Source organism: Phoenix dactylifera, unplaced genomic scaffold, assembly GCF_009389715.1.
Source record: "Phoenix dactylifera cultivar Barhee BC4 unplaced genomic scaffold, palm_55x_up_171113_PBpolish2nd_filt_p 000329F, whole genome shotgun sequence".
NCBI lineage: Eukaryota > Viridiplantae > Streptophyta > Magnoliopsida > Arecales > Arecaceae > Phoenix > Phoenix dactylifera.
In genome coordinates, this window is record NW_024067793.1 from 316,419 (window position 1) to 330,394 (window position 13,976).

Sequence of the window (13,976 nt, forward strand, 5' to 3'; positions counted from 1 at the left end):
CAAATGTTGATTCAAGAAACTAATACTTTAATTAAAGATAATGAAAAACTGACTAAGGAAATTTCAGAACTTAAAAACGGTAAACAAACTTTAAAAGATAATCTCACAAAAGACTTGAACACACTAAAAACAGAAAAACAAAAGCTTACACAAGAGCTTGAAAAATACAAACCAATTGTTGAAAAGTTTACATATAGTTCTGAAAAATTGAAAATGATACTTAATAATCAACGGGCTGTGTTTGATAGAGCTGGTTTAGGATACAAACCTAAGAATAAGCAAAAGCTCCTTGGTAACTTTTTTGTGAAAGCAGGGGAAAGTAAAACTAAGAATATAACCTGTTTTTGCTGTGGAAAAGTAGGACATAAAGCTAATATGTGTGACCATAGGAAAGAAAAAGCTAAAAAGAAAATTAAAAAGGTTTGGGTTCCAAAAGGAACCAACATTACTAACCATGAAGGACCCAAGAAAACTTGGGTACCTAAAATTGTATGATTTTCTTGTGTAGGAGTGTCTTGCAGCCAAGGTCGACAAAAACTGTTGGTACTTGGATAGTGGCTGCTCAAGACACATGACGGGTGACAAGGACCAATTCTTCACCCTAGAGCCTAAAAAGGGAGGTGCAGTGATATTTGGAGACAATAATCAAGGTCACATCATTGGTATAGGTAAAATATAAATCACCTCCTCAACCCTTGTTGATAATGTACGATTGGTAGATGGTCTTAAACATAACTTACTTAGCATAAGTCAATTATGTGATAAGGGTTTTGATGTTCTGTTTAAACCATCTCTATGCATCAAAACCAACCCAATTGACAATAGCTTAGTATTCAAAGGAATAAGACGTGGAAATGTCTATATAGTAGATCTTGAAGATCTTGCTAAAAATAGTCCTTGCTTAGTAGCTAGTGATACTAAGGTTGATGATGCAAGTTGGTTATGGCACCGTAAATTAGGTCATGCAAGTATGGATACAATATCTAAGTTAGTTAAAAGAGATTCTGTAATAGGTTTGCCAAAACTAAAATTTGAGAAAAATAAAATTTGTGAAGCATGTCAATATGGCAAACAATCTAGGAGCTCTTTTAAATCCATAAATTGTGTCTCTACCTCTAGACCTCTTGAACTACTACACATGGATCTATTTGGACCAACTAGAACTACAAGTCTTGGTGGAAACAAATATGGTCTTGTTATTGTATATGATTTTTCTAGATATACTTGGGTCATGTTCTTAGCCCATAAAGATTAAGCATTTTCTGTATTTAAGAAATTTCATAAGGAAGTAACTAATGCAAGAAATGCTTCAGTCATAGCTATTAGAAGTGATCATGGAACGGAATTTAAAAATCATCTATTTGACGAATTTTGTAGTAAAAAGGGGATAACTCATAATTTCTCTGCACCTAGGACACCACAACAAAATGGAGTTGTAGAAATAAAGAATAGAACCCTAGAGAAAATGGCTAGAACCATGTTGTGTGAAAGTAACCTCCCTAAGTACTTTTGGCGAGAAGCCATTAATACATCATGTCATATATTAAATAGAGTTTTATTGAGACCCATTATAAAGAAAACACCATATGAACTTTGGAGAAGTAGAAAGCCTAAAGTAAACTATTTTCATGTTTTTGGATGTAGGTGTTTCATTCATAATAATGGCAAAGATAACTTAGGTAAATTTGATTCTAAAGCTGATGAAGGTATCTTTTTGGGATATTCTACATCAAGCAAAGCGTATAGAGTCTTTAACAAAAGAACCCTTGTTATTGAAGAATCTATACATGTTGTTTTTGATGATACTAATGACATCTCTTCTAGCAAGAAAGTAGCTCTTGATGATGATGCAGAAATTCTTAAAGAAAAAATTGATGAGATGACATTACAAGAAGATGAACCAAAGCAAATTGGAGAAGCATCAACAAGCCAAGAGGTAATTGTGGATTATGGGCTGACTAAGGCTTGAAGGTATGCTCATGGGCATCCTAAGGAATTAATTTTAGATGATCCATCTCAACCTGTTAGGACTAGAGCATCTCTTAGGAACTTAAATAATCATCTAGCATTTGTCTCACACTTTGAACCTAAACACATAGAAGAAGCTGAAAAGGATGTAAATTGGATTAATGCAATGCAAGAAGAACTAAACCAATTCACTAGAAACAAGGTATGGAACCTAGTTGAACGACCCTCTGAATATTCAATAATAGGAACCAAATGGATATATAAAAATAAACTTGATGAAAATGGAATCGTGATTAGGAACAAGGCTAGACTAGTAGCAAAGGGGTATAATCAAGAAGAAGGTATAGACTTTGATGAAACCTTTGCTCCTGTAGCTAGACTTGAGGCAATTAGATTGTTACTAGCATTTGCATGCTCTAAAGATTTCAAATTATTTCAAATGGATGTAAAAAGTGCCTTTTTGAATGGGTATATTAATGATGAGGTGTATGTAGAACAACCTCCTGGTTTTGAAAATCATCAATACCCCAATCATGTGTATAAATTAAACAAAGCACTTTATGGTTTGAAACAAGCACCTAGAGCATGATATGAAAGACTTAGCAAATTTCTGTTAGATCATGAATTCTCTAGAGGGAACGTTGATACAACATTGTTTTTGAAAAGAAAAAACAAAGATATGTTAGTAGTTCAGATTTATGTAAATGATATTATTTTCGGTGCTACTAACAATCGCCTTTGCGAAGAATTTGCTGACCTAATGCAGAGTGAATTTGAAATGAGCATGATGGGAGAGCTGAACTATTTTCTCGGGCTCCAAATCAAACAATCTGAAGAAGGAATCTTCATCAATCAAGCCAAATACATCAAGGAGATGCTTAAGAAGTTTGATATGGAAGGAAACAAGTCAATCAGCACACCCATGAGTTCATCATGCAAACTAGACCAAGATGAATCAGGTAAATCAGTAGATCAAAAGATGTATAGAGGTATGATAGAATCTTTATTATATCTCACTGCAAGTAGACCTGATATCATGTTTAGTGTATGCATGTGTGCTAGATATCAATCTAATCCTAAGAAATCACATTTAATTGCAGTCAAGAGAATCTTTAAATACCTAATAGGAACGAAAAATATAGGTTTATGGTACTCTAGAGAATCTAGCATAAACTTAATAGGGTATACAGATTCAGATTTTGCTGGTTGTAAACTTGATAGAAAAAGCACCAGCGGGTCATGTCAATTCTTAGGAGAAAATTTAATCTCTTGGTTTAGCAAGAAACAAAACTCGGTTGCACTATCTACGGCGGAAGCCGAATATGTTGCTGCCGGGAGTTGTTGTGCTCAAATCTTGTGGATTAAACAACAACTTGAAGATTATGGCATTAAACAAGATAAAATTCTCATTAATTGTGATAATACAAGTGCCATTAATCTAACTAAAAATCCAATTCAGCACTCAAGAATTAAACATATTGAGATAAGACATCACTTCATAAGAGATCATGTACTGAATGGTGATGTGACACTTCAATTTGTGTGTACTGATGATCAACTCGCTGATATCTTCACAAAACCCCTGTGTGAGGATCGATTCTGTGTACTTAGGAGAGGATTAGGAGTGATTGATCCATCCTAGTGATATTCTCTTCTAATTCATTGATTTTGATGATTAGCTTGTGTTAAATATAGAGTTTCTCATCTATGATCATCAAATCAGCTTATAAACTTTTTGATTATCCCTTCTTTGGCACGAAAATAACATGATTTTTGGGTGCGTGCCAGAGTTCGAGTCGACTCGGATACATTTTAGAGTCGGCTCATGGGGGAGTCGACTCGCACATATTTAGGAGTCGACTCGAGGTCGATGGCATCATAGGGGGAGTCGACTCGCGCATATTTCGGAGTCGACTCGAGGTCGACTTACTGGAGTCGACTCGAGGTCGGGAATCCGATGTTTTAACCCTAATCGAAACGTTCAATCGACACTTCTATTCACCGCCGTCACTATTCAAAAACCCTAGAGTCGTCTCCGACCTTGTCTCCGACCTTTGTTAGGGCATTTCCGTCGAGTTTCCCTCCGTTCCTCGTGTCCTTTCCCCCTCCTTAGGTCTAGGATGCCTCGAAAATATGTTGTCCCGAGCTGGAAAAGGCCCCATTCCGCGAGCGGCACCGAGCGACGGTCAAAGGCTCGGAATGAACCCGTGAGGCCACAACCTCCAGTTCCTTCCTCGCCGAGGCCGGTTCCCTCGTGCCCATGCGCCGGGAAGGCGGTCTCCACCGGGAGATACGTCAACTTTGACTTCCTCTCCCGGGAAGGCTTTACCCTAGGGCATAGGTTAAGGGCTCAAGGGTTAGAAAGGTTTTGTTCCCTAGATCTCCCTACTTACCCGGGGTTAGTTAGGAAATTCTACGGTACTGTAGCTAGGAGTAATGGTGGTATTCAGGGAACTGTAGCGGAAGTCCCTATATTTATTTCGGAGGACTTCATTGCTCAAGTCCTCCATCTTCCCCAAGTAGGAGTGTTTCCCTCTCACCCCACGGATAGGACTGAGGCCCTTACGGCCATACTAGAGAGTCCACCTCAGTCCCCCCTAGAAGAGGTGTCTGCAAATCAGCTATCAGCTGAAATGCAGCTCCTCTTAAGTATCATATCTAGGACCCTCTTCCCCAAGACAGGCCGTTTTGATTTTGTATCTGAGAGGGACCTAGCCCTGATTTTCTACATTCTTCAAGATACTCCAATCAACTTTCCAAAACTCATCTACAAATACCTATGTGAGCCTCTAGACAAACCTAGGCTCAGTCTTCCCTATGGGATGTTGTATACCTTGATCTTTAGGGAGTTAGAGGTCCCCATTCCTGAGGGGGAACCCTCTCGCTCACTGCGATACACAGATCGCATGGGTGAGGGGACTCTGCACAGGATGGGATTCCATAAGGTTGAGGGAGTCTGGGTCCGGAAACCATCCACTTCCACACCTTTTGACCCTACTACTCGACACTCCCCCAGCCCTGATCATGACTCAGATTTTCTCACCTATCCCTCCACTTCAGCACCATCTACCTCAGCCGGACCCTCCACTGCACCACCTTCTCAGCCACTGGAGGTCCGGATATCTCCTGAGCAGCTCCGAGAGTTGCGGCAGGAGATCGTGAGGGAGCTACGGGACGACCTACTGAGGAAGCTCCGAGGTCCAGCGACTGCTTCCTCCACTGCGATGGTTCCATCATTGCCAGCCGTGACCGAGATGACGGCTCATCTGAGGGAAGAAATTTACAATGTAAGAAGACTAATTCAAGCCCAATTTTCGAAAGACCGGCCGGCGCCCACCCGACTAGGAATATGAGCGATGTCACGAGTAATACAAGAAAGATGCGAGAAGACATCCGACAGGAGCTAGGCAGCCAGAGTCAGGGTGCCGAACGGCTAGCCAATGTACTGATCTTCAAGTTGGATACCCTCCAGGAGAATCTGACTGAGCTTACCTCGATCCAGGATAGGGCCACCTCGGAAATACTCGAACAACTGAGGAACATCAATGAGGGGTTAAGCATGGTCATCCAACACACGAGACTGAGCAAGGGAGCCACATCCTCCACCACAAAGAAATCCTAGTGTAGCTTGCTTTTTCTCTTTTTGATATGTACTTACTTCTATACTTTTGATGTATCTACAATTTTACTTAAATTTACATCAGTACAATGAGTAGACATTTCTCTTCCAAATTGTGCAAATTTGAACTCTAACTGCTTTTATGATGTGCTATTCCTTTTTGCTATGATGACAAAAAGGGGAAGAAAATATATTGAATAGATATGTAAAGGGAATCAATAAAAAGAGAACTTTTAAAGCACAAAATAGAACTTTTAATTTGTTCTAAGTGGATTCGATACCTCGAGGCTCATTATCTCTCTATTGGGGCTCCTAAAGGAGTAATCTCCAGAATCTATTCAAGGGATATTCGGAGATTAGTTGAATCATACTTAAGAACAAATTGACAGATTTTTCCTCTAAAACCAAAAATTTAAGTTCAAAAGCTTCAATACACTAAAAGAAAATTCAGAGAATCTAAACAAAGTTGAATGCATGTGTTGAGGGGGAGAATCTGAAATCTTAAGAAAGTAAATTCATTAAATATACATAAGCCAAATAATTGATTGCATGACATGAAGGCTTATATAATTTCAAATGAAAGGGGGAGCTTTAACTTCAGAATTTACTGTTTCACACCTTTCAGTTTTGGATAAATTAAATGACTAGACACTTGAATTCATTTTAAAACTTTACTATAAATCTCCTTTTTGATTGAGCAATTCACTTTGCAAATACTCAATGTTTTGTCATCATCAAAAAGGAGAAGATTGTGGAGTGATTGATTATAACCCTATTTGATTTTGATGAGCTCAAAGCATTTGAGTATATCTTATGTTATACTAATGAATTCAATCTAGTGTTTCAGTCAAATATTTGTAAATTTATGTTCAAGTGTCTCTAGCTTTGGTTCAATACACTTTGGATAAGTAAGGAATTCAATTTGAACCAAAGTCTGAATCTCGAGTCGACTCCGGAAGATTACGAGTCGACTCCAAGCGTATCAGAAGCTCTGGCACAAGCTCGAGTTGACTCCTGCACATTACGAGTCGACTCCGACTGAGAACAGACAGCCGGACAGAAAGATTCATCTCAGAACCTGTCAACGAGTCGACTCCTGAAGAATTCAAGTCGACTCCGATGCTTGTCGAGTCGACTCCAGCATAGTACGAGTCGACTCCATGGAGTAACAGACAGAAAGACAGAGAAGCCATTTTGGACTCTGAGAGCCGAGTCGACTCCCGAAGAACTCGAGTCGACTCCGATGGTTGGCAGGTCGACTCCTAAGGAAGCAAGAGTCGACTCCCAGTGAAATGCAAGGCTAAAAGTCAGAGAGCCAACTTCGATGTCTGAGAGCCGAGTCGACTCCCGCAAAGTTCGAGTGGACTCCAAGGCAGCGCAACCCCAAGACAGAAGACTGTATTTTCGTCTCTGAGAGCCGAGTCGACTCCGAGACAGTTCGAGTCGACTCTGAGACAGCACAGGTCAACAGACAGAAGATCTGGATTTCGGGCTCTGAGTGCCGAGTCGACTCCCAGATTATCCGAGTCAACTCGAGTGAGCAAACTTGAAAGAAAGATCTCTGGATTCCTTAGAACGAGTCATCTCCAAAAGTGCCGGGTCAGCTCCAGACATTGGGGAGTCGACTCCAGGTTCAGTCGAGTCGACTCCAAGTCAAGACAGCACTTTAATTCAAATCCAGAACAGTTGCCGAGCCGTCTCCAGAAAAGCATGAGTCGACTCCTGCAACAGGCGAGTCGACTCCAGATCGCGCGAGTCGACTTCGATCCCAACGGAAACATTGTCAGGAGTTGCAGAATGTGCAGAACGGCTAGAAGGATGTGTCTAACGGCTATTTTACTCCGGGAATGGCTTAAATAGCCTGAGTGAACAGTAATAGAGTAAGAAAGAGAAACTCCATTCAAAGCTAAAGAGATTTCCACCAACCAAGAGCTCTCTAGAGTGATTACACGAAAAAGAAGGAAGAAGTGCATTGAAGTCGACTCTCCAACTCTCTTCCTCACATTCAAGGCTCTCCTCCTGACAGCAAGTCTACATCAAATTCAAGAGGAGTCAAAGAGTTTGAAAAGCTCCTTCCTCCATCTCCAAAATCAGTTTGAGGGCTTCTTACTCTTCCTTGCTTAAATTGTTTAAATACGCTTTTGAGAAGCTTTCTTTTTCTGTTTGTTCCAAACTATTTGTTTCTTACTTGATTCAATCAGGGGATTGAATCAAGGGTGTTAAGGTTTGTTGGTGAGCCAAGGTTAAAACCAACGGTGTAAGGGTTTGATTGTGATCCCGGAAAAATAATCGGGTGGTTCTAGTCGGTGAGCCTGTGAAAACCGACCGAGTTCGTTGTGATCTCGTAAAATAACAAGTTGGGTTGTGAACTTGTAAAACAACCGGTTGTAATCCGAGGGATTATAGTGAACTCCCAAGTGAGGCTTGGGGAGTGGACGTAGGAGCAAGGGTTAGCTCCGAACCACTATAAAATTACTTGTGTTTGTGATTGTTTCATTGTCTCTTCCTTTCCCTTCATCCACTGCATATAGCAACTAATTAATCCACTCGCAAAAGTTTTAATTAGTTACTCACAAAGTCTTTTAATTGCAATTATTTTAAAACCCAATTCACCCCCCCTCTTGGGTTGTCTATCTGGGCAACAATTAGGATTTCAAATAAATTAGAGTGCTATTTGGAGTAGGATTTCTAAAGTCCTAATTGCCTTAGGGCTGAAATTTAATAAGTCCTAATTAGATTAGAATTTTTTTAAATTCTAATTAATTTTAATTTTAATCTAATTAATTAAAAGACTCCTAATTGGATTAGGATTGAAGAGTTCAAATGAGTCATGGTTCAATTAAATCCTAATTAGATTAGGATTTGGAGGAAATTGAAATGGGTGCTAATCCTATTTTGAATAGGATTGAATCTTAGCACTTGGGCCCAACCCTCCCCACTTAATTAGATTAAGTGGGGGCTAACCAAATGGAAGAAGAGGAAGGGGCCTACGCCCCTCCCTTGGCTGGTGGCGTGAAGGAAAAAAGAGGGGCCATGCCCCTCCTATTTTGAATTCACAAAGGGATAAAGATGAGCTCCTAAATTTATAGAGATGAGCTCCTAAAATCTCTATCCACACACCATAAAAGAGAGGTTCAAAGGGGCTCCGAATTTTTCATGGTTTTTCTTGAAATTTTTGGTTGCAAGGAACCTCCTTCCATTCCTCCTTTCAGCCACAAGGAAGCAAGGGAAAAGAAGCTCTTGGCGTTGTCTACTTCATCCCCTTCCTTGGTTCCAACGCGAAGGAAAAAGAAAAGGCTGCGGATTTTTGTTCTCCTTCCATTGAACCATCCTTCTTCTTCCTCCTCCCTTAGGCATTCAAGAGTTGATTGATAGGGAGAATATCAGCCATTAATAGCCATCCCTGCAAGGGAGCTAGCACCTCGGGGAGATCTAATAGCTTCGATCGGTGTGCTTTGCCTCGTGTGGATACCCGTAGAGGCCGGACGCATGTGCGGCTTCCATCGAACCTTCAACAAATCCACGTAAATCAGATTTGCGGAGACACGAGGTAAAAGAATTTAATCCTAATCTATTTACAAATGGTTTTTGCGCATGCTCTTCCGCTGCAGATCTGAAAATTTTTGAAATTTTTCTGCAGCATGCATGAGATCCTAACAGGTTTCTGGGCTTGTGCTACGGGGATGACGGAGGGTATGGTCTTAACGTACTGTGGGAGAGGTGATGGGTCATGTGGACGTAACAGGTGGGGAAAAGAGAGATCGAGGAGGCTAGAGAGAATCGGTCGGAGGCAGATGGTGATTCAGGAGGCCTGGAAGAGCAAAGACTGATATGAGAGACCAGAAAATTAAACCATAAGGTTGTTCATCATACTAATATAAATCTCTTGAGATTAGTAGGTATTTTATTTTATTTATTTTTATGTCTAGGGCCAAGGAAAGAGCACCAAAATTCTCAACGCTCTTTGCCAATCCAATGCCAAACCCTCAGCCAGGATAAAGGAGTCATTTTCTTTCGTCGAGGAGTTCAATGCGCACATTCACCTCCCGCTATCATCCAATCAGATACTCCGTTTCTACAGGTGGGAGACAGCGTGTAAACAAAGGGCACGCAGCATTGTGATGGATTCGCCATGATTGACTCCACCGACCCCCATGTGTCCGAGGCCACCACCTCATCATGCCTCTCCTTATTACCCCAAGCACCACTATCAAACCTAGAAACAAATATTAATATCAGCTCATGAGTTCAGGTCATGGAATAGGAATCCGAGCAGGGGCCAAGACGGACATTAACTTCATTTAAGAAAGGCCGTGATCATGCAAGTGAAGGTAGATCCCTTGAACTGTAGCCTTGGGACCTACCACCGCAGGTCATGCCGTTTGTGGGCCAACTCGATGGCGTCGGGATCACGTCACTCCACCACTACTCCTTCGGCCCACAAGAGTGATTGCAGAAGAAGAACCATACCCTACTTTTCTCCTTTCTTTGGTAGGGGGAGGAAGACAAGATCCCGTCCTTTACTCTCCCATTTTGGAGGTCAAATGGCCACAGTTTGATACCCCTAGAGCAGAACTGGTATGGAATCAAAATAGGCAAAGAAATATCTTGCTACGAACCAGAACAAACAAGTAGTACGGAGACAACCGATTACTGGTTTTTCCTAATAAACATAAAAACATACCATCTCTCTTTTTGATGCTCGGTCCAGAGTTCGACACCATTGATATCCAACTAAGAACACATCCAAAGTCCAACTAATAACTTTCGAGGGGAGAAAGAAAAAAGAAAAAAAAGCTGTACGTTAGTTAGAAGATTACATGCAGCACGTACATGAGGAGGGATTTTAATGTGGCTTTGTACATGATAACCCAACAGCCGATCAAGATCTTGCGGCTTTAGATGTTGAATAGCATAAAAGGAGAAAATGGAAGAAAGAAAAGAGAAAATCGTGGTAAAAAGAAGAAGAAGACAGAAGGACATATGCCTTGGAATTCCAAGCACTACTTGTCGTCTTGGGAATCCATGTGCATCAACGCCGCCCGGGCGGCCATCTCCCTCTCAAACCTCCACACGTAGTTGAGGCCGACGAGGAGCTCGGCGATGGCGGCCTCCACCTTCTCACGGTTGGCGAAGAAGAGTGTCTGGAGTAGGAGCACGCCGTTCCGGGGCGCCGCCCCCGCGCTCCGTCGTCCCTCGAAGCTCCGCTCACCCTGCCACCGCACCGTGTTGTGCGCCACCGGCCCTAGCCACTCACTGATCCTCGCCAGCGCCGCCCGCCACTCTGCCGCCAGCCCCGCATCCGACGCCGCCCCCCACTCCCCCACCCCCCTCAGCCGCCGCCGCAGAATCCCCCTCACGCTTCCCGGCAGCATGCTGTACAAATCATCCCTCGCAGTCGGCCCGACCGCCCACGGTGACCGGATCATCTTCTCGATCACTATAATCAGATTTGCGTAATGCAATGCGAGCGCCGCTGCTCCCAAAGTTTCCGGTGGCGGCACCAGCACCGCTGAATTCGACTCGAAGAACCTGCACCGCTGCCTCTTCTTTGACGGCGATGCCGCCGGCGGCGGCGGCGGCGTGTCGGAAGATGGATACACGGTAGCCGATATGGAGAGGCTGCGAGGGAGGGGATAAAACTCAAATCCGAATACTTGTTTGATTCTTGCGAGCACTGTGAACGACGATCGGGCGAGCAGCGAGACGATGGCGTCAAAGCTGCAGCTCCACAGGGAGGTCTGCTTCAAATACTTGACCTCCTGCCGCTGCCAGAAGATTTTTTGCTGGAGTTCAGCAATGGCCGCGATCTTGCTTGCTGGGATGTTCTTGTTGCATCCCCCGCCACACTGCAGGAGCTTCCGCAGCCCGTGCTCAGCCTCTGAGAGCTCGTCCATCTCTTTGTATAAAGCAGCGGTGGATGAGACGTAGCGATCCATCTTCTTGGCTTTGCTTTCCATCTCCTTCCAGCTCATCACCCACCGGTGCGGGTCGTGGCCAGATTCGGAGAATTCCTTGAACATCTGGTGGAATTCACGTAGGCAGGGATCGGCGCAGCGCTTGCTTAAGGTGGTGGAGGCGGAGTTGGCGACGAGGCGGAGCGTGTCGGTGAGCTCGGCGCATGCGAGGCCGAGGAGGAAGGAGTCGTCATCGGAGACGATCTTGCGGATTCCCTGCAACGCGATGGTCTCATGGCGGACGCGGGCGATCTGCGCATCGGAGAGCGAGCGCCATAGATGGAGGAGCTTCGACATGAGGCTGGCGATCTCAAAGGCGAGGATGCCCACAGTGGCCTTCTTGCGGGCGATGATGGCAATGGCGTCAGTGGCGTTCATCGTCGACCGGACCGAGTCGAGGCCGGTCGAGATGGCAGACCTTACTTTGGTTAGCCATGACTCGAGAGCCATGGGATCTTGCTTTGAAGAATAAAAAGGAAGAGGAGAAGAGGATGGTATCTAATTTACTTGTGCGTAGGATATAGAAGGGGATAAAATGATTAGAAATGGAGTTGCAGAGAGAAGGATAATAAAAAAGAAAGGAGAGGAGGTGGGTGGGTGGGTGGGTGAGCGAGCTCGTGGGATGTCGAAAGCTAAGGTGGTAACTGGTAAATGTAGTAGATATAGAAAAGTAAAGGGGAGAATGGAAGAGAGCAAGCGAGAGTAGGAAATGTTTGGCTTAGCAGTGGTTTGGGGATGGTAAAAGCAAAGTTGGTGGCGCATTTCTATAGCTGTGGGCGCCTTTTGACTCGCTGGTTCTTGCCCTCTCCAACCAACCGATATCTTTTCCCATCATCTTTTGAAGCTTTGGAGCACCCAAGTCCTGTGCTAAATCTCACTGATCATTTGGCCAAAAAAAAAGAAAAAACATTTTTTTCTTTGAAAAGAGTAGATGAAAAATGATGTTAAAGTCTACTATGTGGATGGTAGCAATTGTTGGTATAAACTTTTTTTTTTTAATTTTATGAAGTTGATAGATAACATGTTTTCTTTCTTTGGGAACTGATATATTATATGTTTTGTTAATGTTGATCCCAACCATTTTAGGTGATCTCTTATGGTGTTTTTTTTTTGATGATGAATAACCTATTTTGTAATACTATCTTTGTTCTTTTATGTTGCATGGCTGCGTAAGATTCACATGATTTAAATATAATTTAAATAGATATTTTCCTTGTTGGTGATAATTTATTCGATTTTTAGTGTTCTCATTTTACTAGGGATTTGCGTATCTTCGTCGTGGGTGGCTTACACGTGCAGTGGAGGACAAGAGAGTCTGAAAAGGAGCCCACGAAGGCCTGCCACAAAAGTCTTAGCTGAGCCCTCAAGCTCCTCCCTCGTTTGTATCCTCCCATCTCTCTCTCTCTCTCTCTCTCTCTCTCTCTCTCTCTCGCCAAAACGGCAAATTATATAGCTCTAAAGTGAGTATATCCTACCAAATCACGATAAAGTAAAGAGTACAGATCTGAAGAAATATCTCCTATAGATGTCCAAAGGAACTCTCCGAAATGCCGTGCGAGGCGACCCAATCTGCCGCCCTGTTCACCTCCCGAAATACGTGGGCTACCTGGAAGCCACCGAACTCCTGAGCCAGTCTCCGAATCTCTCTAATGAAGGGATAACCATCCCCATATCTATCCACACCTCGGATCCAATCAACCACCACAGAGAAATCCCCCTCAAGAAGCACCCACTCGGCACCGAGGACTCTCCTCGCAAAAAACAATCCCTCCTATGCAGCTCGAAGCTCTGCCCAACAACTGTAAGTCCCATCGTGCGCTGACCCCCTGCTGCCACCATCCTGCTCCAGGAATCTCTGATCATAAATCCAACCCCTCCAAATCCACCATCCACCAACATGCTTCTGTCGAAATTCACTTTGAGATGACCAAGGGGTAGGGGCACCCAAGAAACGAGGGCGAACCTGGGCGCTGTGAAAGCGAGTAAAGTGCTCCAAATGTCCCTAGCCATCTCACTAGTGAATAACGCAGAAGCTGCAACCACCTCTCCAGACTGTAAAGTGCTCCCATCTCTTCCTCTCTCCAATATCATCACTTTTGGCATAATCATCACAAGAAATCACGACCGTTCATGTAGTCAAGATTGCAATCCTAATGCGTTAATGACATACGTCAGGTACACCGTACTTACGGATGGCCAGATATAGCCCGTCCATCGGAAGATTTTGGTGGTCCCATCAACACGATAACTTGTCGGGTGACCTCCTTAACACTCGATTTGTGTGGCGATTAAATAAGTTGGTATTGATATCTAGCACTTTAATACGGACCAATTGCAGGGATTTGTTCCAAGGGCCTGATCGTTTCTTGGGTTGCATGTAATCCATCGTACCCAGTCGCAGTTTTCCATCAACGTGCATGGGTTTCGACAAT

General features: G+C 43.3%; 1 protein-coding gene across 1 annotated transcript; it reads right to left on the reverse strand.

The window, feature by feature from the left end:
* Nucleotides 1-10,354: 10,354 nt before the first annotated feature.
* LOC103696234 (protein PSK SIMULATOR 1) lies at nucleotides 10,355-12,412 on the reverse strand. The gene has a single exon (XM_008777781.4). The coding sequence runs from the start codon at nucleotides 11,992-11,994 to the stop codon at nucleotides 10,591-10,593; it is 1,404 nt and encodes a 467-aa protein (XP_008776003.2). The 5' UTR covers nucleotides 11,995-12,412; the 3' UTR covers nucleotides 10,355-10,590.
* Between the last annotated feature and the right edge of the window lie 1,564 nt (nucleotides 12,413-13,976).